We start from the raw sequence: 24,577 nt of genomic DNA, 5'->3' as shown, positions 1-24,577 counted from the left end.
AATATTATAAATATATTTTTCCTTATAAAATTTAGCTTAAAATATTTCAATATAGGTAAATTCCAAAGCAGCCAGCTAGGTCAAAGGTGAATGATCTCGTTCTCTTAAGATCACCTGGGCGGTGCTTTTGAACAAACCCTGCAATTGTTGTTCATCTATAAACTACTTAAAGATTAATGGATGCAATATGAATTATCATGTTTTCTGGGAGAGAGAAAGAAAATTGATGATGGAGAGGGTTAATTCTTTGTATGTATACATCATATAAGATTGAAAAATCTCTGAGCGTAATTTGTCGAAAATATAATAGCTAGAAGTAATTTGATATGCTCTTTATCTGGTAGGTTGATCCTTGTTTTGATAATTTCCAAGCTATTAAGTTGGTGGGCACATTTTTGTGTGTAAATCATAGCCACAGTTAAACTCTAGTTGTAGAAAAAAAGGGTGAATGTTTCAAGTCTCAAGGTGTAAGATTAATTTATCTTTCTTTCTCTCTTCTTATTTTATTCTTTTGCGATTAGCAAGAAACAAAAAAAATTACGTGGGGTCTGACTCATTCTCTATCATCTCTACTTCTTAAATCTTCTTCAGAATTGACTTCATTTTCCCTTGGCTCTCAACTGGGCCACTACGATTCGGTTGCCCATAAGCCATTGCTTCAACTCCTGCGGAGGCGCGGTGAAACAATACGTACCATGACCACTACTTTTGTTTGAACAGTGGCTACCAAGTTTAACGTGGCGTGGCATCATCTTCTTGAAGATTTTAAATGAGTTTGACCTCTTGTTATCATAATTAAGTGATTATTTTAACGGTGAAAATGACTAACATCTTTTATTATTATTTTCCAAGAGCGCATCATTTGTCGTTTTTATAGCTAATATTATTAGCTGTACTCTTATGTCACACACAAGAGCATGAGAAAATTTACGAACAAGTTTAAAACGTGTTGATATTAGTAACCATGTTATTCTATTAACCTCTATTGTATTAAAGTTATAGATACATATATAGGATGTAATGTCGTGATGCACGTCAGCCTAAACGGCGTAGATTTCGGTGATTCCTTCCTTTCTCTTCTGTCCTTCTCTACAATACTCAAAAGACTGGGAGAAGGTGACGTTCTAATTTCAAAGCAACACATGCTTGTATCCTTATCTCACGAATCACTATGCAGAACCTAATATTCTTCCAAATGGTATACTTTTATTTTAATCTTCAAGACAAAGTTAGAAGAATGAAATTTAAACCATCCAGTAACATGATTTGTAAATCCACCATTTTTTGAACTCTGGCACTCTTTCTTTAATTACCTACCTAGCTAGCCAGCTACCGAAACCCTTAACTTGATCAGCGTGCACTTTATATAATTTAAAACTTGTTTAGCAATCTCACAGAGAGCCAAAAGTCATGGCAACCAGGTAATGCATTGCCAATGCGCTGTTAATTAAGTTATAATCAAATTGAACTTGTGTTAAAATAGGTTAGGAATATTTTAATATATACTGGTATTGTATAAGATCTCTTCCAGTATATTTTGTCAGGAAACCTTACTGTTGACCAATTATAATGAACTTTATATATACATATATATATAATAGAGAAAGTATGTAATTATGAGTTCTAGCTTTCTCTGCACATTATTTATGAGTACTGTTTCTTCTATATTGAAATATATATATATATATTTTTTGATTACCCAGAAACCAAAAAATTCCAGTTAAGATTGTTTGAACGTGAATATGAATGGGGGGTCGTCCTTTTGGGGTTAATTAAAATTAGAGTAATATGGTTAATTAAAAAAGATTAGGAAGAGAAGAAGACAAACACATGGAATATGGAATATAGCCAAAGCATTTGACAACATTGCAAGTGAGCCATAGAGAGACATGTTGACCGGATATAACCTTACTGCAAGCTGATTATTCAATAATCCAAAGAAAGAGAGAGAATTCAATAGAAATAATTAAGTATAAGAAGAAAATAAAAAAGTTTTCATTTCCCGGAGAATCTAGAGCGCATCAGACGCTGACCATGGCTTCGAAAACTATTAACAAATGATTAAACATTTTTCTAGTCATCTTGTTGTTACTCTAATCACCAAATAAACAAAAAAAAAGAGAAGCCATGGGATTGCGAGCTTAATATTTTATTGGGAATACCCAGGAAATAACAACAAGAGAAGAGAACAAATAAAGAGCTTATCACCTAGACAAGGTCACGTCCTTAAGGTCACGTGATCAGAACCATGTCGACGCCGAGGATTATGGTCTTTCTTTGTGGCTTTCCACGAGCGGGTGGGGCTCGACAGGTAGGAATATTTCGACACGGAGAGGGAATATTGGAGAGGTGAGAAGATCATATTAGATTAGACAAATACTAGCCGTTGAATATAACTTTCACTTTCATTTACTCCAACCATTCCCACCTCCCTTTCCATCCACGCGCCTTCTTTGTTCAACATATATACATTAACATTATACCAACTTTCAGATAATAAATGAAAATAATCCCTGTGAAATATTAGAGTCTTCTTGGGCATGATTATGGTTTCTCTTAGATTCTTGTAATGATTTGGTAAAAGAAACAAAAGGGTTCTGTAATGTAAGGTGGGTCACTAGAAATGGCAGGAGGAGAGGAGGTGAAGTTGAAATAAAGCGCGTGGGATGGATGGGTGGGAGAGAGAGAGAGAGAGACATGTGGGTCTGAGACCCTGGTGTCGCCGGACAATCTGACACTTTTTCCTTCTGAATACTCCATATTCCTTTTCTCCTTATTGCTCACGAGACCATTTTAATCCTTTAGTCCATTTTTTTTTTTTTTTGTTTCAATTCTCATTGGGTGTTCGCACGTGTACAGCTCGATACTTATTGGCAATGTGATATTTTGCTACGTGCACTCAAGTCTAGATTGTATTTGTATGTCGAGATTCTTCAGTTCATGCCCATTTAAGTTGCACTTTTAAACGACTTCAATAAAGCTGGCACTTCAATTGTCGGTTTAGACTTTAGATTCAGATTCATTAACAACTTAATATTACTGTAGAATTTAGTACAACATATATAACGGAAGACATAACTGATAATGGAAGAGTTGTCAACAAAATCTAGTGCTTCATCATGCTACGTGCAATAATAATGCACCTAAAAAATAAATATTGCAAGTTCAAGCTTTGGTACAATTTAGGAAGGATTTGCTTGCATGATCTCTCCATTTAATATGTGGATTAACTAATAATTATCAGTCATAATACTGTACTTAAGTTTGTGAGATATATGACTTCACCCTCGATCCCAATGTTATTTACTTCAGCTTTGGACAAGTGCGGTTGATGTGTGCATGCATGGAGTCCAGCCTTGAACAGAGATATTTTGAGCTGCCAGTCAATCCACGTTCATGAAGTAAAACGGGGAATAGTCTTATTAAAAACGAGGTTAAAAAAGGTTTTATTCAAGTAAAATAAAACCTGACAGAAACAAAAATAGTAGGGAATTTAAATGGGTCGCCCTCTATCAACGTAGTAGAGAGTGAGAGGGAGAGAGAAAGAGAGTCAATTCCATTCCAAATATTCCATTGAACAGTCCCCTATTTGGCCTTTTTTTATCATTTTTTTCTCTCTCGAATTCCAACCATTCCCTGTATAAATCACTATTAAATAATTGTATCCCTGCACCTCCCTTTCATTCCGCATTATAAAGATAAGTAAAACGGACCTCTATCTTTCTTTCTCCGTAGGAAGGTCTCTGATCCCTCTGCGTCCTTAAAAACACAACTTCCCCTTTTCGCAAACTTTTCCTTCAAACTATCATCCCCAAAAGAAAGAAAGAAAAAAAAAAAAGTTCATTTACTTTCTCTTTTCCTGCATTTTTTTTTATCTGACTAGGAGTCTCTGCAATCTTTCCCCTCTGTATCTAATTTTCTTCCCTTCTGATCTTTTATCCACCCTAGAGGAAGCCTACTAAAAAGTTTCCTATTCACCCTAAACACGCCTATGCAAATCAATAATCATAAGGCACTCATCATATAATCACAACCACTCCTTTTCAGTTCTCCTCAAAGGTAGCTCTCCTTTCAATGTTCTAACCCATTTTTGTTTCCTCATTAATTCCTATCAAACTTCTTCACATTCCCTAGCTCTCTTATTCCAATAACTCTTTTTCTTGTCAAGTATTGACTGACCAAGTGTTTGGTTTTTGACTAACTTAGATCTCAATCGTCCTCATGTTCTCAAGTTTGAACCCTATAATGAGAACCGCAACAAATTTGCCTGATCTTTCTCTCCAGATCAGCCCACCATCTGCCTCAGATTGTGAAGCCAAAGAAGTAGGATTTGATGGATTGCCAAGAAATGCACTCTATAGTGATGGGAGCTCAGCCACCGACTCCGGTAGCAGTGGCAGCGATTTAAGCCATGAAAATGGCTTCTTTAATCCAGACAGGAGCACTTATAATCTTGGCCCTTGTGAGCCTACGTTGAGTCTAGGATTCGAAATGGTTGATTTAGCTCCTCCTCCCTCACTACAACTACCAAGAAACCTTAATCATCATCAGCAATATCAACCTCAAATCTATGGCCGTGAGTTCAAGAGGAATGCAAGAATGATTAATGGAGTGAAAAGAAGCATTAGAGCTCCCAGAATGAGATGGACAACAACTCTACATGCCCACTTTGTTCATGCGGTCCAGCTTCTTGGAGGCCATGAAAGTAATACATAACAACAAGATAAAATATTTTTGCATCAATTTGTTCCATATATATATCATGCTTATTTCGAGCTTGCTTTTTTCCTATGCAATACCATCGTAGTTATTTTTGTTGGAGAGATAAGCATCGTTAGGTTAACTTATTTTTATTGATGAATGTCACAGGGGCAACTCCAAAATCTGTCTTAGAGTTGATGAATGTGAAGGATCTAACCCTAGCTCACGTGAAGAGTCACTTGCAGGTGGGGTTATTGTTTTCAATCTCCCTGAATTTAATCTTATGTATGAGATAGATTTTACTGTGATTTTATAATTGTTTTTGCACCTTTATCGTATTCTAGTTTTGTATTTGCTATGATTCAATTGTAGTGGGGTGGAGAACAAGGGGAAAGGACAAAATGGCATCTAAAGGTAATCTTAGCATTATGGACTTTTTCTCATTTTTTCTCTGTGGGTGTTCATGCAGATGTATAGAACAGTGAAGAGCACTGACAAAGGATCAGGTAATTGGATTGTCCCTCAATGAACTCCAAATTTTATTGCTCTTCTATTATTCTCTTTGTTTGGGATCTTGGTGATCCAAGTGTGACAGAAACCCTATCATTTGAATCACTGTTCCCAACTAATACAAAATGGTTTTTAGATGGGACTGACTTCAGTCCATGTGATGAATTATTTGCTTGGTGTCTGATAAAGCAAGTGCAATGGCTCTATCTAATATGAATGTTGCAGGTCAAGGGCAGACAGATACAGGTTTAAACCAAAGGACAGGAGTTGTTGATGCAAATGGAGGATTATCTTGTGGAAAAACTGATACCAAACCTTCTTCTCTCAACCCATTACTAGCATCACCACAGCCAACACAACAGAAATGCCAAAGGTACATTTCCTTGTGACAGAACAAAACCCAAATAATGGATTCAATGCAAACATATATGCACGCATGCACAAAACTGTGTTTGTTACCGACTTTTCTGGTCTAAATGGTGTCTGTCTTCCAAATGGTGTACATAAATTGATTTTATTGATGTAAGTATGTACATAGATATTGATGGACATGACCTAGGGTTCGTAGGTTGAATGAATGCAGATTTTACGTGTGGCCTCTATAAAAGCCAAGGTTTCACGCCTCTCATCCGTTCGATTGTAAACTCGTTGATCCCTATATATGTCACAAAAGTCAATGCTTTTTGTCCAAATCTCAATACCGTAGCGAATCTCAAACGAGAATTTTGGTGCCATAACTCATAATTATTATAGGAGCACCGTGGAACGGTGGAAGTTGGCTTGTTTTTGGATGATTAAGAAATTAATGTTTCATTGTTGGCTGAATTCGCTTAAGCTATGGCTGTGGGTGAAATCTCTAAAATGGGAAGACTGAGTTATTCCAAATCACTCCATAATCCATATTCAGATTAATACGGTACAACAACATGAAACATTACCACCAAAAGGATATGTTTATTTAATATACTGAACATGATGCAGCTGCATTATTTTTCATGCGCTTTGATTTACTCATAGAAAAACTGTCACTGACTTGATAAATATTATAGCATACTGAAGAAGTAGATTTGTTTTACGTATCAGCATTATTGTAGCTTTAAATAGTGATGCTTTAATTTCTTCCCGTACAAGAGATTTTGATGCTTTACTAATTAAATATTACTTGATCAGAGGGTCAGTGCCATCAATGGAGACAGACGACGAGAGGAGTATATCAGACAATGTAAATGCTTTGACATATTCTCATTTCAAGGGAAATGATACTAAGGTATGTTATATGGCTGAAAAAAAAAAAAAAAAAAAAAAAAACAAATTATAGAAAATGCATGTTGAAATTGAATTACATTTGTGTTATTTGAATATGTAATTATTTATTTGATGTACTTTAATATTTTTAATAGGTGGACGGACGCAGAGCAGCCGTCCATATGTCTGATCAAAATGTGGTGGAGAGGTTGGATTCTAACTCCTTGGCATCTTCTGATAAATTTCTTAATCTAGAGTTCACCCTTGGAAGACCAAGTTGGCAAATGGACTATGCTGAATCCTCAAAAGAGTTAACCCTCCTAAAGTGTTGAAATATCACTAAGTCCATTAATTAATATAATGTTTTTTTGCTTTTCAATGTGAAGGAAATAATTTCTAATTACCTTGCATTGGCAAGTTTTGACTACTGAACTTTAGAAAATTAAGGGCGAATGGAAAGGTCTAACTCTTATTTTGCTGGATCCCCTAGAGTTGAGAGATCAATGTACGTAGCTAAATCTAGTGTCTACTGATTTTCCTCTATGGTATAAGACTTTTAATTATTCATCCCAAATTCTGCTGTACTATTTATCTCGACAGGCCATGGTCTATAATAATGGTCCTTGCCAGAGGGCCATGGCTCACCCTCTCGATTGGTCCAGATTAATGGAAAGGTAGGGCGAATTTCTTGTGTAAAATATCTGTGAGGTACCGTTATGTCAATCATTTTCACCATTGCTAGCTGTTCAAAATCAAGCTGGTTTTGTCCATCCTCCTCCGCTGATCGATTGTAGGTTTGAATCCAAATAACCAATAGCAGAAAGAGGTCTCCTCCATTACTATCTTAATAAGGACCTATCCATTTTCAAATGATCAATAATATTGTGCAGAAAGCTACCCGTTAAAGGAACTACTCTATTTTATCAAATACATAAAATCACTTTTTGCATTCCAGTTTCTTGATAGGTCATTTCAATATAGGTATGTATGTTATTAAAATCACCCAAATCCAAATGGGTTTTCTTTCCGATCCGGAAAAATAGCTCAAAAGCAGTTAGCAATAAAGACATATGTAGCATCTATATCTTTTGATTATGACATGAGGCTGAAAAAAAATGGGAGTTATAATTAGACTAACTACGCTACGGACCCTTTTCTAAAGTTAAAGCTATGTTATGAACATGTCTTGACTTTCCAACAAAAATTTGTCAAATCAAATTAATTATTCTTTCTGCTATGTTTGTTTCAAATGCCTATAGATAGGCGTACAAAAATACATGATCTGAATTTTCACAGATATATATATGATCCTTTTGTTAGTCTATGAAATCGCTAAGAAGGCAACTGGGTACAGCAATTAAACCTTGAATTTCTTGTAATTTGCTTATTTAGTTGGATATTTTTTGTCCTTGAAATTAATGGTTGGGTAAATTTTTAATGATTATCCCTATAAATCGAATTCAAGATTTTTTTTGGATAAATATCATAAAACTTTTAATTCATGATCTTTTAGATAAATATCCTCAGAATCCTTATTTAACCAGTCGTGAGGGTGGTTGTCAATACTTATTATTCTAGCTCTAGCATAGTTTTGATACCTGTAAGGAGGCAGAAGAAATAATCAAACTTTATATCTTGTAGCACATTGCCCTGTTTAATTAATGATAAAATATGGACAGCAATCTGCCATGACTTACTCTACGCTTTACAGTTTATGAATTTGTCAACTACTTACATGATCCATTTTTCCATCAGTAATCTGTAAACTCAGTGACTCTTCACATAAAAGAAGGCCAGACAAGAGCAATTATGGATGGGCTCCAGAGAGAGTACAATAGAATTATGGGCCATCAGGTCATAGATGCAGTGCAATTATTATTCAAATATTATTTAGATTTTTCTATTTAAATTTATCAAAATGTTTTTGAAAAATTAGTATTTTATGATTTTATCTAATTGCGCCCAAGAGTAATAAGTATGACGGTTTGACAGCAGGGATGGTAACCAGTGCAGGTGGAAGAAATGAAAAGTAGCACAGTAGATGATTGTACAACCGAGAAGGCAGAAAGTGTAGTGTTGGTATGATTGTGGATTGTCTCTTGCGTTGAAATTGTTTTAATGTCAGTAAAAGTAATGGAGCACCAAGCAAAATCGAAACCACAGCAGAGCAGAATATCTTTTTATTTCAGGGAAATTTCCACACTGTTCATCATTACCATGAATCTTTTCTTAGATTTTCAGACAAAATGTATGTACCTGTCTCTTTCTATAATTCTCCTATGTTCCACTACGTTTGTCTGTTCCGTTTCTTCCAACTTTATGCAATTTCTTTTTTTTAACAGTTGACACCGTTGATTGTCACTGTTCTGGAAAAAAAAAATTATGTGGATTAAAAAGCATCTTGACATCATGATTGATTATTATTTGCAAATCAACAATTAACCATATTTAGTTTTTTAACACATAGTTTTTAAATTAATCAATTTTCGCGGATTCAACTTGGTTTAACAGGTTGTTCTCCAAGTATTTGATAAAATGCATATGTTGTTTTAATACTGAAGTTCCTGAATTTAAATTGATGGGAATTTCTGGGTTTTCCGGGCTGAATATTGGTTTTGTTTTAATTGGATTGACCTTTCCTCTTCCAGTTTGTTAGTAATTCCAAGAACTAGGATGCCTCAACGCCAATTGTTTTTCTTTTAAGTGAAGAAAATAGTAAGATACTCAAGTTAAAGAAAAGATTAGATTACTTTGAACTCTCTGGGAAAGAAAAGGAGGCCTTTGCTTTGGTTTAAAATTATGCTTTCTTTCTAACGTCATACTTGAAGTCAAAGCTTAGCTAAGTTAAACTGATATATGCATTTTTGGGTTTTGGCTAAAGTTGAACTAGTGGCATAGTTAATCATACATGATCATCCAAAAGGCATAATGAAAGGTGGAGGTAATAAGGAGTGGCCAAATTGTTAGTTCTTGCTTTCTTTTGCAATATTTTTCTTGCCATTGGCCTGATTCATGATTTGGTAAAGTAAATGGAAAGCGTAGTGGAGAAAATCAGAGAACAATCTAAGCGCAATATCGGTCTCATTTTGTTGTCTTTTCGACCAGAGGATGTTATTGGATAAGCTTTGTTGATCTTCCTGCAAACATAGTTCTCTTTGATTTTCTTTATCCTTTAGATTTAAATAACAATCACCGAAGGGTAGTTATCTGCTGACTGCTGATACTATCACTGGAAAGAAAATGCACTAATTGCTAGAACAAAGCATCCAGATTCCTACAAAGATATTATGGTGAGAAGATGCAGTATATTAATCTTGATATGTGGTTGCTGATGTTGAATTGGGAATATGGCATGACCCACGTATTATAAATCATATTTAACAACCAGCTCTCACCTCCCTATTAAATGACTCAAGGAATCAGGAATGCATTGGATATGCGTAGTCAACTTAAGCACACTGCACACACTTTGTTATCATATATGGTTTCTTCACTAATAGATATTATCTATCTGAAAAGAGACGATCACTTTGCAATTTGTTTATGCGGTGACTTAAGTTGACTTGCACGATTCACCAATCTTTAGGAATATGACCTGGAAGGCTGGAAGGTTGCATGATTATTCATGCTTTGAACTTTTATTCTCACTGTTGTATGGAAGGAGTCCCTCAAATGTAGCAGGCTTCCACCGGTAAGCATGCTGCTCTCAGGTAAATTGAAGCCTAGTGAACATGCTTTACAGTTTGAAGGGAGAACTAATGACAATGATCAGGCCTTTCTGATCCTAATTGTAGTAAAAGTTCTGTATCCATTATTTATTTATTTAATTTTTGTTTTGTAAAAGTAATTGAATTCATTCAAACCTATAGGATTTAACTTGATTGGTGAACCAGTTCTAAATTGTTGGTACTTTTGGGTTGGTAGAAGCGGTGGTGTTGTGTTGAAAACTGTCACTTTGTTTCAATAAGAGATAGTATATTAATTAATTAATTAACTGAAAGTAAAAGTATGGTTAAATTCTTGGAAATTGAGTATTATAAGAGATAGTATATTTAAGTACTCCCTACTTGGAGGAATTTACTAAATAAACGCATAATGTCAAGCCATGCCATTTGCTAGATATTGTTAGGTAAAGGTATGCTTCATGCTGATTTTAGTTATTTTGCGGTTGGAGTGGACTTATAAATTGTGGAATTTCGTTTGGTGTTTTCATCTCCTTATAGAAAATGGATCTATTTCTTCAATTAAGTTCCATTGCAATCGTCTTTTCAATAATATATCTCTACAATGCATTGCTTAGAAGGTCAAACGGTACTGAAGTTAGCAAGATTAGAAATGCTCCTGAACCGGCTGGTGCATGGCCAATTATTGGCCACCTCCACCTATTAGGTGGTGGTGATCAGCTTCTTTACAGATCACTTGGAGCAATGGCTGATAAATATGGGCCTGCATTCAGCGTCCGCCTTGGGAATCGTTATGCCTTTGTTGTTAGTAGTTGGGAAGTATTTAAGGAATGCTTCACAACCAATGACAAGGCGCTAGCTTCACGTCCTACAACAACAGCAGCAAAGCTCATGGGCTATGACTGTGCTGTGTTTGGATTTGCACCTTACAGCCCTTTCTGGCGTGAGATGCGAAAAATTGCGACACTTGAACTTCTTTCAAACCGTCGGCTTGAGATGCTCAAGGATGTTCGGATTTCTGAAGTTGACATGAGCATAAGGCATCTATATAGTTTATGGGCTAAGAACAACTCTCTCCCTGTGCTTGTTGATCTTAAAAGGTGGTTAGAAGACATGACACTTAATATGGTTGTGAGAATGGTGGCTGGAAAACGTTATTTTGGTACATCTGCTGATTCTGATGAAGCAAGACACTGCCGAAAGTCAATTAGTCGGTTCTTTCATTTGATTGGCATTTTTACGGTCTCAGATGCACTTCCGCACTTTGGGTGGCTAGATTTTCGGGGCCATAAAAAGGCAATGAAGAAGACGGCCAAGGATTTGGATGCTATACTCGAAGGCTGGCTGGAGGAGCATCGGCAAAGAAGAGTTTCTGGGGGAATCAAGACCGAGGGTGAGGAGGACTTCATTGACGTCATGCTGTCACTTCAGGAGGAAGGAAAACTCTCAAATTTTCAGTATGATGAAAATATTGGTGTCAAGTCTACCTGCCTGGTATGTGCTTATTTATAAATTTGAATTCATAGATCAATATGCAGCGATAAATAAACCAATAAAATGTGGGTGTGAAAAATTAAACTAAAGTATATGAGGTCTACCCAAAAAGTTTGTCACACTACCCTTTCAATTATTCACATTCTGGGACTGAACGCAAATGCGTTACCTGTTGGAGCATTGTGCTTAGGACCAATTCATTATTTTCTTTCTTACGAGAAATCAACTTGTTAACAGTCTTAACGATTATCTTTTTTTCTATTCTTGTGTAGGCACTTATCCTCGGTGGTAGTGACACCACATCAGGCACGCTTGCATGGGCCATCTCATTGCTTCTAAATAACCGCCAGATGTTGAAGAAGGCGCAAGAAGAATTGGACCAAAAAGTTGGTATGGAGCGGCTAGTTAATGAGTCGGACATTGAAAACCTGGTTTATCTGCAAGCCGTCATCAGAGAAACCCTCCGCTTATACCCTGCTGGTCCGCTCTTAGGACCACGGGAAAGTATGGAAGATTGCACTCTTGATGGTTACCATGTTCCAGCTGGTACTCGATTAGTTGTAAATGTATGGAAAATTCACAGGGATCCAAAGGTTTGGCCAAACCCATCTGCTTTCCAACCAGAGAGATTTCTGACAACCCATGCAGATGTTGATGTTAGAGGTCAATCTGGACTCGTTCCTTTTGGCTATGGTCGACGCTCTTGCCCAGGTGTGACATTTGCGCTCCAAATTCTTCACCTAACACTTGCTCGACTCCTTCATGCATTTAAGCTGGTAACCCCTTTGGATCAGCTTGTTGACATGACAGAGAGTCCAGGTTTAACCATTCCAAAAGCCACACCATTGGAGGTTCTCCTTACCCCTCGCCTCCCTGCCAAGCTCTATGACTGATTAAGTGTTCTTGAAGCTTGGAAAGTTTAGTTTATGTAAAAGTGCAATAAATAATTGGTAATGTATACCAGTCTGGTGATTTGCTTGGAGACTTTTTGGTTGACAAGTAAATCTGAAACATCCGCATCTTTCCAAATCCTACTACTGTTTCTTACAGTATGTTATAATTAAGCGTATTTTCCTGGCCTGATGAAGGCGTTTACAGTTTTACTTTGTTAAGTGATCTATTATAATCCTTGAAACTAGCTTATACATACCTATGATGTAATTGTAATCAAAGGTAGGTTGGATACATCAAATACATGTGCATTTATGTTTTGATTTGGAGCATTGAAATTTTCTTGGTTATTAAAAAGTAAAATTGGGTTATCGAACCTCATTTGGTGATTTTTAAAATAATATTTTAAAAAAAAATTAGGTTATTTTTACAAAAAATATAATTATTATTGTTTTATAAGATAAATAAAATATTAAAATAAATAATTTTTAGATTTTTAAGATGTAATAATAAAATAAGATAGGAATATAATATTGAACTAAACCAAGCTAAAAGTCAATTTAAACCTGCAAGATTTACTTCTCCTCGTAGACAAGGTAGATAACTTGTCCGTGTAAGGAAAGATGAATGTGTAAGCCAGCTATTTTTCTTTTGCCATTAACTTTTTTATTTAGTTTCTCTTTCGTGTTGATCAAGCATTCATTTAAGTCTTCTGTCAATAGGTAAGCATGGAAATCAAATGGGAAACGGCCAACAAAAGAGTAGAGCATTCTTCCGGGGATTGAGATGGGGGCCTGTGGCGGCTGCTTAATTCCAAACGAGAAAAGACCTTTGAGTTTAAAGTCAAAAGAGAGCTCTCAAAATTCAAGGGGTAATATATTATCAATGATTAAAATAGTTTATAAGAGACAAATCATGCAGCATCTATGACTCTTGTGACTGGTTACAGTTCGTGTCCTTGTGCCACATTGCCATCGAACGATGACCGGCACCTGTTAGCCGATAAGTCATGATCACATGGCAAATAATACCTCCAAAGCAGATGATAACTAAAGACATCCTTCAGTCAAAATATTTAACACAATCAACTATTCGCACTTGTTTAGTGTCACGTGGATTTAAAAATTATACGTAAATTTGAAAATGAAACAAATGAAAGGAGACCATTTTTAAAGTGATTTGATATTTAAAATGAATCTTATATTTATTATCCTTTTTTTAATGAAAGAGTATGATCAGCTTGCTTATAACGATATAAGAGAGCAATACTATAAAAAAGGAGAAAGAAAGTGTTTATATTATCAAAATTAGAATCTCAAAAAATAAAAGAGAAATTCCCTATTTATAAGAAGAAGGTTTTAGATAATAATTATATGTCTATAAACGGATAGGTGTTATGCAATTTCTATTTTGCTTTCCATTAACTAGTTGTATAAAAGATATTTTTAAATCGTGTAAGACTTAAGGCAAGTGGCTGACTAGTAGATGACCCTCAGCCACTCACTTGCTAGACCTTTACCAACCAACACAGCCTTACTCCTTCTTTCCTTAGACAATGCCTAAACGACACAATGTCTTCCGAATATATAAACAGCTTCGTGGGAAAGTAGAGTGTATTTACACATAATTTCTCTTCCAAAGACTGTAATCTACCATGTGTTGATATAAGGGAGAATGATGGTGTCAGATAGTGTTGTTCAAGTCTGTCTCCAATATCAAGTATTTTGGTTTAAGGGAGAATATTGAGTATAGAAGTGAGTGAGCAGGGTGTTTATGTAAAAGATCAAAGCTCAAGGACTGTTTTGTAAAAGTTTAATACTTGACTGTCATACCGTGACGTTTTTGGTTGTCTTGTAGCTACTATATAAGTGCAGCATTCTTTTATCTGAACAGTTAGCAATTAATAAATAGTTTTCTGGTTTCTTAATTCTTCAACTCTGTATTTCGTTTCTCTCAAATACTTTTCTGTTATATTTTTCATTCAAGTCCGTCTTAGAATCTTCATGGTATCAGAGCTTTAAGACAATGTCAATGGCTCAATTGAATCTTGGATCTTCCAATATTTCTTCAAGTCAGAAATGGAGCAAGCTGGATGTGCCAACGCAAACAATTCAGCAATGCATGCAACCCTTCCCACAATTTTAGTAAAGCTGTGGAAAGAAATTACAGTCACTGGAAATCTCAAATTTTTCCAGCTCTAGCATCTCATGAGCTTGACGGTTTCATTACGGTGAGAAAATTGTCCACCTATGTTTCAAGTTAGAAAATCTACTGAATCTGAGGAATTATTAAAAACCAAACCCTAAATTCTTCATTGGAAAAAGACAGATCAGTTCTTAGTAGCTGGCTTTTATCGTCAATTTCTGAATCCATGTTTAGACACGTTGCTAAGTGTACTAGCTCTTATGAAATATGGAATACTTTGGAGCTACATTTTCAATCCTATTCTAAGGCTAGGACTTGCATCTTAGAAACATGTTAAAAAACAAAGAAAGGTGACTTGAGTATCATGAGTATGTGCTTAAGATGAAAGAATTAGGGGATGAATTAGTTGATAGTGGTGTTAATCTTAGTGATGAGGAGCTTTGTTGTATATTCTGGATGGTCTTGGACCAGAGTATGATGCAGTAGTGGCGAGCCTGACTTTAATAGTAGCACTGCTAGTATTAAGAGGCTCAGTTCATGCTTACAAGCATGAAATGAGGTTAGAACGACAACATTATGCTATGGCAACCTTCTGAGCATTTTAACTCAGCTCTTTTTGCATCAAAACAAGGAAATGGCAACTCACTGCTGCTATCCACTAAATAGTGCACCTATTCAAAAGTACCAGTACAAAATCCTCCAGGTTCTGCTCTCAACTATGGCTATACGATAGCATGAACTCTGGTATTCCTACTCCTGGTTTTTACATGCTGTAGTTGGTAATGTTGGCAATGTTGATCTTGAGAACAATAACAACCAAGGAACAACTTTTAACAGACCTGGTATCTACCTAATAATCAGCCTTAACTCTAGAGGTTTTCAGTTTAGCAACAACATGGTTAGAGGCAGAGGTAGAGGTCGAGGTTACTTAAACCAAGGTTGATTTGCCAAGTGTGTGGAAACCAGGACACTCAGCCATACAGTGCTATCTAGATTTGATCAAGGTATAGGGCTTGCTCCCTACAATCCTCAAACACAGGTCAATGCTAATGTCTACACTTCACAAGCTCCTTCCTCAAATACTCCAGCTGAAGGATCTGGAGATCCTGTTCAGGCCTTATTTGCTAACCATTTCACACCACCATACTAATAACTTGGTTTCAACCAATTGCCTTGGAGGATTTCATGACTACTCAGTTCCTGCGATGCCCAAGGCTCCTCTGGTCCTGGCTTTCAACACAATTCTGGATTGGTTTTCAGCACAATTCCTGCAAATCCTTATAATATTATCTGTCAACAACTATGGATACTGCCCTCTACATCACCAACATCCTATCAAAACACTGCTACACCTCAACTCTCAAGACAAGGCTGGTATATGGATTCTGGTGCCTCAAGCCATATGACGCTGATGGTTCAAATCTGATGCTCAAATCTATTCATGGAGGAGACTCTAAAGTGCAGGTTGGTAATGGGAATCTGTTCCAATTACTCACTCAGGTATGTGTTAATACTTCATATGATGCAAATAGATTGATTCATCTTAGATGTGTGTTGTGTGCCCAAAATTGCAAAAAATCTACTTAGTATTTCTCAATTACTAAGGATAATGGTGTGATTATGGAGTTTACTCTGATTGTTGTTTGGTAAAGGACAAACATAGTAGAGCTATCCTACTTCAAGGCAGAATCAGAATGGACTGTATCAACTTGAGGTTCACACAAGCTGGTGGTTATCCTTGGATACTTTCTCTTGCTTACCTACTGCATTGTTGTCATCCACTTCTTCAGTCAATAAAACTGGAACTGCTGATTCTCCTAGTGTTCATCATGTTCCTAGAACTGAAATAAGACTAGTAATGCGATATGTTCATGTTATGGCATGCAAGACTAGGTCATGCAAATGTGAAGACACTTCATATTGTTTTGAATAAGATGAATGTAAAACAATCCTTGGCTGGAAATAAAGATTTTTTTTGTGAAGCATGTCAATATGGTAATTGCAGCAATGTACATTCCTGTTTCAAATTCTCGGACCAAAGTTCCTTCAGAGTGTGTATTCAGATTTGTGGGACCAACTCCAGTTAATTCTAAGAGGGATTCAGATATTACATCATTTTTGTGGATGATTTCAGTAGGTTACCTGGATATATCCACTGAAATTAAATCTGAAGCATATTCTACATTTGTACAACTCCATTGTTTTGTAGAGAAGCAACTAGGATATCAATTGAAGTGTTTGCAAACTGATTGGGGAGGGAGTATAGGACTTTTACTAGTTATCTACAGCAGCATGGGATTATGTTTAGGCATTCATGTCCCTATTTACACCAACAAAATGGGCGAGTTGAGAGAAAGCATAGGTGCATTACAGAGTTTGGTTTGTCCCTTCTAGCACATGCAGGAATGCCTTTAAAATATTGTGGCAGCTTTTAGCACAGCAACCTACATTCTCAATAGATTACCTACCTCAGTCCTTAATTACTTATCACCTTATTTCACCTGTTTCACCAGGAACCTGTTTACTCAGAGTTGAAAGTTTTCGGATGCAGTTGCTATCCTTATTTAAGACCTTATCACAGACATAAGCTCGCCTATCACACTGAAAGTGTGCTTTTCTTGGTTACAGTCTGTCTCATAAGGGATATCTCTGCCTTGCTCTACGGGAGAGTGTATATTGTGAAATAAGTTAAGTTCAATGAGGTGGATTCCCTTTTAAAACTGATACTGATTTCTCTGCAGCTCCTGCACTTGGTTCATGACCACTTGCCGTTAGTGGTTGCTGTGGCCTTGGTTTACACCAACAACATCGCTGGTGAAAAATTACATGCTGAATCTATTAAGTTGCTTCAACACAGCAAGCACAATCTGATGCTCCAACTCAGCTGTCACAACCTGACCTATCCCAACTTCACCACTTATTCTCATGACTGAACTGAATCCTCAAGATCTGTTGGTTTATGTGAGAATTCACCTGCAGATCCATCTCTTTAGCTGAGTTCAACTCCTCTGAATTTTCCAGTCAACTTCAATCTTCTGGTAACATGTCTCCTATATCCAATACTCAATTTCAGTCTCAAATAGTATTCCTGATACTGAATTGGAGGTGGTTCTACCTAATAGCTCTACTGTAACACAGAATACTCATCCCATGGTAACCCGACCAAAACTGGTCATTCCAAACCAATCCGAAGTACATTACCTATCACGCTGTTGTTACAGTTCTACTATACTTTCAGAACCCAAGACTGTCACAGAGGCTTTATTAAGTCCTGAATGGAAGCATGCCAGGACAAGAATATCAGCTTTGTTAAGGAACAATACTGGGAATTTGTTCCTTATGAAGAAGGCATGAATGTGGTAGGATGCAAGTGGGTTTTCAAAACCAAACTAAATTCAGATGGAACCTTGCAAAAATCAAAGCAAGGGTTGGTTGTAAGGGCTTTCAACAGACCCCAGGAGTGGATTATTTTGACACATTTTCACCAGTGGTAAAGGCAGCCACAATCAGGGTGATGCTATCATTGGAGTGCATCATAATTGGCCCATTCCCCAGTGGACGTTAACATGCTTTTCTAAATGGAGACCTAACAGAGAAGGTATATGTTACCTCCTGAAGGATACTCTAGTGGTGAGGGAATAAACAAACCCACAGCAGGTTTGCAGGCTAAATAAAGCTTGTATGGGCTTAAACAAGCTCCTAGAGCTTGGTTTGATAAATAAAAGCTGCATGGTGATTGGGGTTTTGAAATTCAGTTTCAGATTTAGTTTATTTTTTTAAGAGGATTATGTTCTCATGTACCTACTGTATATGTAGATGATATTTTGTGACAGGAAATGATACTCAACTATCTCAACTTTAGTTGCGACTTGGATAAAAAGTTTGCTCTAAAAGCTCTAGGGGAAGTGCATATTTTATGGGATTTGAAGTTAAAAGGAATACAGAGGGTTACTCCTAACTCAAACCAAATATGCACAAGACCTTCTCACAAAAGCTGGAATGGCAGAATCCAAACCCTGCTCTTCTATGGCTACTGGTCTTAGACTTGGAAAAGAAGATAGTAGTCTATTTGATCAGCCTACTCTATATAGGAGCATCATTGGTGGCCTGCATATACTAACTCTGTCCAGACCAGATTTAGCTTTTGCTGTAAACAAACTTAGCAATTCCTACAGCAGCCTACTGAAGCCCATTGGACAGCTTGAAAAAGGATCCTAAGATATGTAAAAGGCACTTTACATCATGGCATTCTTTTTACTAAAACACAACCTTTCAAGTTAGAAGCTTTTGCTGATGCCGATTGGGCGGGGATGAAACTGACAAGAGATCAACCAGTGGCTATAGTGTTTTCCTAGGTGGTAATCTGGTTCAGTGGTCCTCTCGGAACAAAAGTAGTTGCATTGTCATCCCCAGAGGCTGAATATAGGTCACTTAGTCAGGCAGCTACGGAGCTGGTCTGGATTCAACATTTATTCTCAGAGTGGGAATTCATATTAGTCACACTCCAATCATTTGGTGTGACAACATGAGTGCTGGAGCACTCTCTTCCAACCCTGTCTTTCATGCCCGCACAAAGCACATAGAAATAGATGTTCATTTGTTAGAGATTGGTGACTAGGAAGCTGTTAAATGTTCAATACATTGCCTCTGATATCAAATTGCTGATCTGTTAACAAAAGCTCTTCCTAACACTAGGTTTATCATGCTGCGAGACAAGCTTACTGTAACATCTGAACTTCTTGCTGATGAAACTGTTAAGTGTGCTAGTAATAGTCAACATGAGTAATGGATGGATGTGTCCTGGTTCTGATTGGTGGAAAATTCATATGTTGAAATGTGGTAGACTAAAATGTGAGAGTTGAGAGTTGTTGGTCTGAAATGTGTTGAATGTTAGGTTTTTTGTTGCTGGAAAGTTTTTCTGTGGAAGTGTAGAAAATGTTGGAGTTCGAAATGTAATGAGTTGTTGGTTCGGAATGTGTTGATTTGGTGATTTAATTATGCTGGAAAATGAGTTGAGAGTGGTATCTGAAGTATGATAAGTGGTTTGCAATGTGTTGAGTGGTGGTTTAATTTTGCTGGAAATGAGTTGAGATGTTGGTAGTCTGAAGTATGATAAGTTGGGATTTGAAATGTTTGAGTAGTTAGTTGGATTTTGCTGGAAAGAGTTGAGATGTTTTAGTCTGAAGTATGAGGTGGGATTTGAAGTGTGTTGAGTAGTTGGCCGACTGTGCTGAAGAAAAAAAAAAAATCATGCAAATATGCAGAATAAGAAGCAATATGCAGTTGAAATGTGTTGAGTAGTTAGTTGGATTTTGCTGGAAACTGAGTTGAGATGTTGGTAGTCTGAAGTATGATGAGTTGGGATTTGAAGTGTGTTGAGTAGTTGGCTGACTGTGCTGAAGAAAAAAAAAAAAATCAAGCAAATATGCAGATTTGAAGAAATTGCAAGAAGTTGCAATATGAGAGTAAAAGTAGAAGTAATGACTGTTGCAGAGTTGTTTTTTGATCTCAATTCTGATGGTTAAGAGTTCAGTTTGAAAGTGTATTTTAATGGTTAAATTACCAAACTGGTGAAAATGCAGAATAAAGCTAAAGAATGTCTAGTTTACAGGGAATGTTGATATAAGGGAGAATGATGGTTCAGATAGTGTTGTTCAAGTACTGTATCAAAGCTCAAGGACTGTTTTGTAAAAGTTTAATGACTTCATACGGTGACGTTTTGGTTCGTCTTGTAGACTATCAAGTGCAGCATTACTGTCAATTGATCGACACTTAGTCAATAATAAAGCTTCTGGTTTTTGCTATTAACTCTGTATTTCGTTTCTCTCAAATACTTTTCTGTTTATATTTTTCATTCAAGTCCCTTGAATCTTACCATGGATTTCTTCTGTGTCCCTGACACACCATAATCGGAGTCGTTCACACTTCTGATCTTTATTTATTACTGAGGAGATCAACTCCAATTCTACCAAGGGCCCAAAAGCACCAGAAGCTGCTGGCAAATGGCCAGTAATCGGCCATCTTCCCGTCTTAGCAGGATCCCAACTTCCTCACTTTACGTTGGGAGCCTTAGCTGACAAGTATGGACCAGTCTTCTGCATTCGGGTGGCGTGTACCCAGCTTTGGTGGTCAGTAGCGGGAGGTAGCTAAGGAATTATTCACCACGTATGATGTGGACGTATCCTCCGCCCAAAACTCACAACTGGAAAACTCTTGGGCCATAACTATGCAAATCGGGTTCAGTCCTTACGGTGCATACTGGCGTGAAATGCGCAAAATAACGGCTGTAGAACTACTATCAAACCGTAGGCTTGATTTACTTAACATGTTCGAGCCACTGAAGCAGAGCATGCATTGAAAGAGATCTACAAGTTTTGGACCAAGGCAAGGAATGAATCAAGCCATGTTTTGGTAGAGACGAAGCAATGGTTTGGGGACCTGAATTTGAATGTTATTCTGAGGATGGTTGCTGGTAAGAGGTATTTTGGTGCTGATGCAGCAACAGATGAGAAAGAAGTGAGGCGTTGCAGGAAGGCGATGAGGGAATTCTTTGATTTGGCTGGCCTTTTTGTGGTGAGAGACGCTTTACCTTTCTTGGATGGTTGATATTGGTGGATATGAGAAGGCCATGAAGAAAACCTTCAAAGAACTGGAGTATGTTGAGGATAGGTTAGAGGAGCATCGCAGGAAGAAAGAAGCTGGTGAGGTGGCTGCTAAGGAAGAGCAAGACTTCATAGACATGTTGCTGTCTGTTCTTAATGATATGACCTTTCCGGATTCGATATTGATACAGCATCAAAGCACATGCTTGGTACTCTCTTCTTCCATCACATCCTTGAATTTGCATTTTTCATATATCACGGATGGAGGCCAAGACATTAGCCAGTTTTGTATCTTTCCTCGACAAATTTATATTTACTCTTCTATTAGCCTATTTGTGAAAATTAATGTGAGAAGCATCATCAAGTATTATAACTATTAGGCTTAATATGATATGAAAACTGATAATGGTAAATTACTGTGTGCCTTAATTAGTTCCTTTATGTGTTTTCAACAAAGATGTGTACTTGCAGACTATAATTGTAGGGGCCACTGACACCACTACTGTTAACCTGACATGGGCACTTCGCTATTGCTGAACATCACCATGCACTGGAGAAGTTCGAGAATAGACAGTGTGTGTGAAGAGAGGCATTGAGTGAATCAGATGTTGATAAGTTGGTCTATCTCCAAGCCGTAGGAAGGAGACGCTAAGATTATACCCAGCTGGACGCTTGGAGGAGGAGCGAATTCACTAAAGATTGCACCATAAGCGGCTATTATGTCCCCAAAGCACCCGGCTACTGCTTAACATTTGGAAGATTCAAACAGACCTACAGGTATGGTCGATCATTAGAGTTCAAGCCTGAGAGATTTCTAACTACTACAAGGATATTGATGTTAACGGTCAACATTTTGAGCCATCCCATTTGGCGGTGGTAGAAGAGCATGCCCTGGAATATCATTTGGCTTACAAATGACACATTTGGCGTGGCTAGTTTGCTACATGCATTTGACATTACAACTCCTTCAAGTGCACCTGTCGACATGACCGGAACCCCAGGAATGACGACATCAGAGCAACACCACTTGAAATTCTTGTAAAACCGCGCTTGTCAACATCTCTATGGATAAATATGTCTGATTGAGTATAAAGCACTTCATGAATTGATATGTAGAGTTTTGTAGAATGAGACAGTATTTGCTATGAAGAGAATGATGGAGTACCCTGTTTCTGTAATTGTTTGCTCTACGGGAGTTTGCCTCGTGTCGACCTCTTGGACCGCGCCTGTAAAGTTGTATTGCAACATTTACTTTCTCGTTCTTCCAATATATATATGCATTCATAAGAAAAGACCATCTTCTTTTCATCCCATTTATCTTCCCGAACCAACTGAAACAGAGTAGTCAAGTTATGAACGGTTTGGCAGGTTTAACTTTTCCTTTCAAAATTCTCTTAACTTCAAAAAATAACCCTTGTGGATCTAAATCGGCATATTGAAACAATCTTTCTGTTCGTACATTAGACTTTTGGTAGAAATTTGGTGATAAGCATAGACATTAAGAAGTCCTATTCAAAACGAAGGGTGCAGTAGTGGCAGCTACCTTGCATTTTAGTGACGTTAAAAAGTATGGCCTAGCCACCGACATAGATTTGATTTGTTGCAACTCCAAATGAAGCGGTCGACATGAGCGAAGAGTTAGGATTGATTATGGATAAAACAGCTCTACTTGAAGTCTTCATTCCATCCCGAGGCCTAGCTATCTCTTCCTATATGGTTGATTAACTTCCATGATTATATTATAAATACAGACGAGTGTAAGAATGGATACGACTTTATCTTTTGAGAAAAAAATATAACCAGATGTTTTAATAAAGTTGCTTGTTAGGAGAGAATCATAAAATCCAATTAATAATATAAAATTTCAAGCTTATTCTAATGGTCAATGTAATAACTTCAAATAAACATTCCAGCTTGTGTGATATTCAACAATGTTGACATCGTTATGACAAATGAAACATTTATGTTAATATGAGGATCGTGTGTGAAACTAATAGATTTGATTAAGTTTGAAAGATAAGCATGAACTTTAATATTAGAATCTTCTTAAAGCTACCAATACCATAATACAAACATCAAATTTTACAAGTTTTAACCATCTACATATTACTTGATTTTCACACATATATATGACAATTTCTGTCGTTTAATTAATTCGTATTCATTAAGTTCAACTTGTATGAATGGAGATGAAGAGTCCCTTGTACAAGTTTCTAAATTAGTTTTTTCTTCCTGAATCCTTATAAAACTTTGGTGCGACTCTCTACTTAAATGGCAATGGACTTTTTCTTTCATAACATATACAGCTATTGCTGCAATTTTGGCCGTCTTCTCTACTCTCTGTTATTGATGATAGCAAGAAATGTGCTGAGAAATACAAGCAAGAAGAAAGCAGCGCCAGAAGCAGGGGGGGCATGGCCTTTGATTGGTCATCTACACCTTCTTAGTAGCCCAAAACCGCTCGTAGAGTTTCGAGCAACATGGCTGGGAAGTATGGGCCTACATTCAACGTCCGCCTCGTAGTCGATGTGCCTCTGTTGCTAGTAGTTGGTAAGTATTTAAGGAATGCTTCACAACTAATGACGGGCGTAGCTTCACGTCCTACAACAGTGGCAGCAAAGCTCATTGGTTACGACTGTGCTGTGTTGGATTTGCACCTTACAGCCCTTTTTGGCGTGAGATGCGAAAAATTGCAACACCTGAACTTCTTTCAGACCGTCGGCTTGAGATGCTCAAGCATGTTCGGCTTTCTGAAGGTGACATGAGCATAAGCAGTTATACAGTTTATGGGTTAGGAACAATTTTCCCTGTGTTTGTTGATCTAAAAAGTGGTTAGAAGACATGACACTTAATGTGGTTGTAAGAATGGTGGCGGAAAACATTATCTTGGTGACCTGTTGACATGACTGGAACCCTAGGATTGACGAACATCAGGGCACACCACTTAAGTATAAAGCACTCATGAATTAATATGTAAACGCTTTGTATGAATGAGACACGATATTTGCTATGAAGGGAATAATCCGGTACCCGTTCTGTATTGGTAATCTTCATTCCTCCTATTCTTTCTTCCCGAACCAACTGAAACAGAGTAGTCTAGTTGACCACTTTGGCAGGTGCAAAGAAATCTGATGATAAGCGGTGGCATTAAGAAGTCCTATTCAAAACGAAGCTGGTCGTGGCAGCTAGCATCCATTTTTTGAGAGGCAAGACCGCTAAGGTTGACTCTTTATCAGGGTAATTATGAAACCGTGTCCAGATCTTAATAAATATTAGGAAGATGAAGTAACGGGTCCTTCAACGATA

The 24,577-nt window shown here is 37.1% G+C and overlaps 2 protein-coding genes and 1 pseudogene across 3 annotated transcripts; all 3 read left to right on the top strand.

Moving 5' to 3' along the window:
- Positions 1 to 3,708: 3,708 nt before the first annotated feature.
- On the top strand, positions 3,709 to 6,935 carry LOC116140029 (probable transcription factor KAN4). 2 transcript variants are annotated; one of them, XM_031425665.1, is made up of 7 exons: positions 3,709 to 4,059; positions 4,207 to 4,705; positions 4,870 to 4,946; positions 5,171 to 5,207; positions 5,437 to 5,584; positions 6,382 to 6,478; positions 6,612 to 6,935. In XM_031425665.1, the coding sequence occupies exons 2-7, from the start codon at positions 4,222 to 4,224 to the stop codon at positions 6,786 to 6,788; spliced, it is 1,020 nt and encodes a 339-aa protein (XP_031281525.1). In that variant the 5' UTR covers positions 3,709 to 4,059; positions 4,207 to 4,221; the 3' UTR covers positions 6,789 to 6,935. The 2 variants fall into 2 exon arrangements, with proteins under 2 accessions (XP_031281525.1, XP_031281524.1); XM_031425664.1 differs by having other exon boundaries at positions 3,710 to 4,705.
- Positions 6,936 to 10,682: 3,747 nt separating this feature from the next.
- On the top strand, positions 10,683 to 12,526 carry LOC116140031 (xanthotoxin 5-hydroxylase CYP82C4-like). Its single transcript, XM_031425666.1, has 2 exons — positions 10,683 to 11,633; positions 11,906 to 12,526. Exons 1-2 carry the CDS (start codon positions 10,683 to 10,685, stop codon positions 12,524 to 12,526), a joined length of 1,572 nt encoding a protein of 523 aa, XP_031281526.1.
- A 6,845-nt stretch (positions 12,527 to 19,371) lies between these two features.
- LOC116139991 lies at positions 19,372 to 22,357 on the top strand (annotated as a pseudogene).
- The last annotated feature ends 2,220 nt before the right edge of the window (positions 22,358 to 24,577 follow it).

The sequence above is a fragment of the Pistacia vera genome, unplaced genomic scaffold, assembly GCF_008641045.1.
Source record: "Pistacia vera cultivar Batoury unplaced genomic scaffold, PisVer_v2 Contig360, whole genome shotgun sequence".
NCBI classification, from domain to species: domain Eukaryota; kingdom Viridiplantae; phylum Streptophyta; class Magnoliopsida; order Sapindales; family Anacardiaceae; genus Pistacia; species Pistacia vera.
This window is presented reverse-complemented; position numbering and strand designations above follow the sequence as displayed.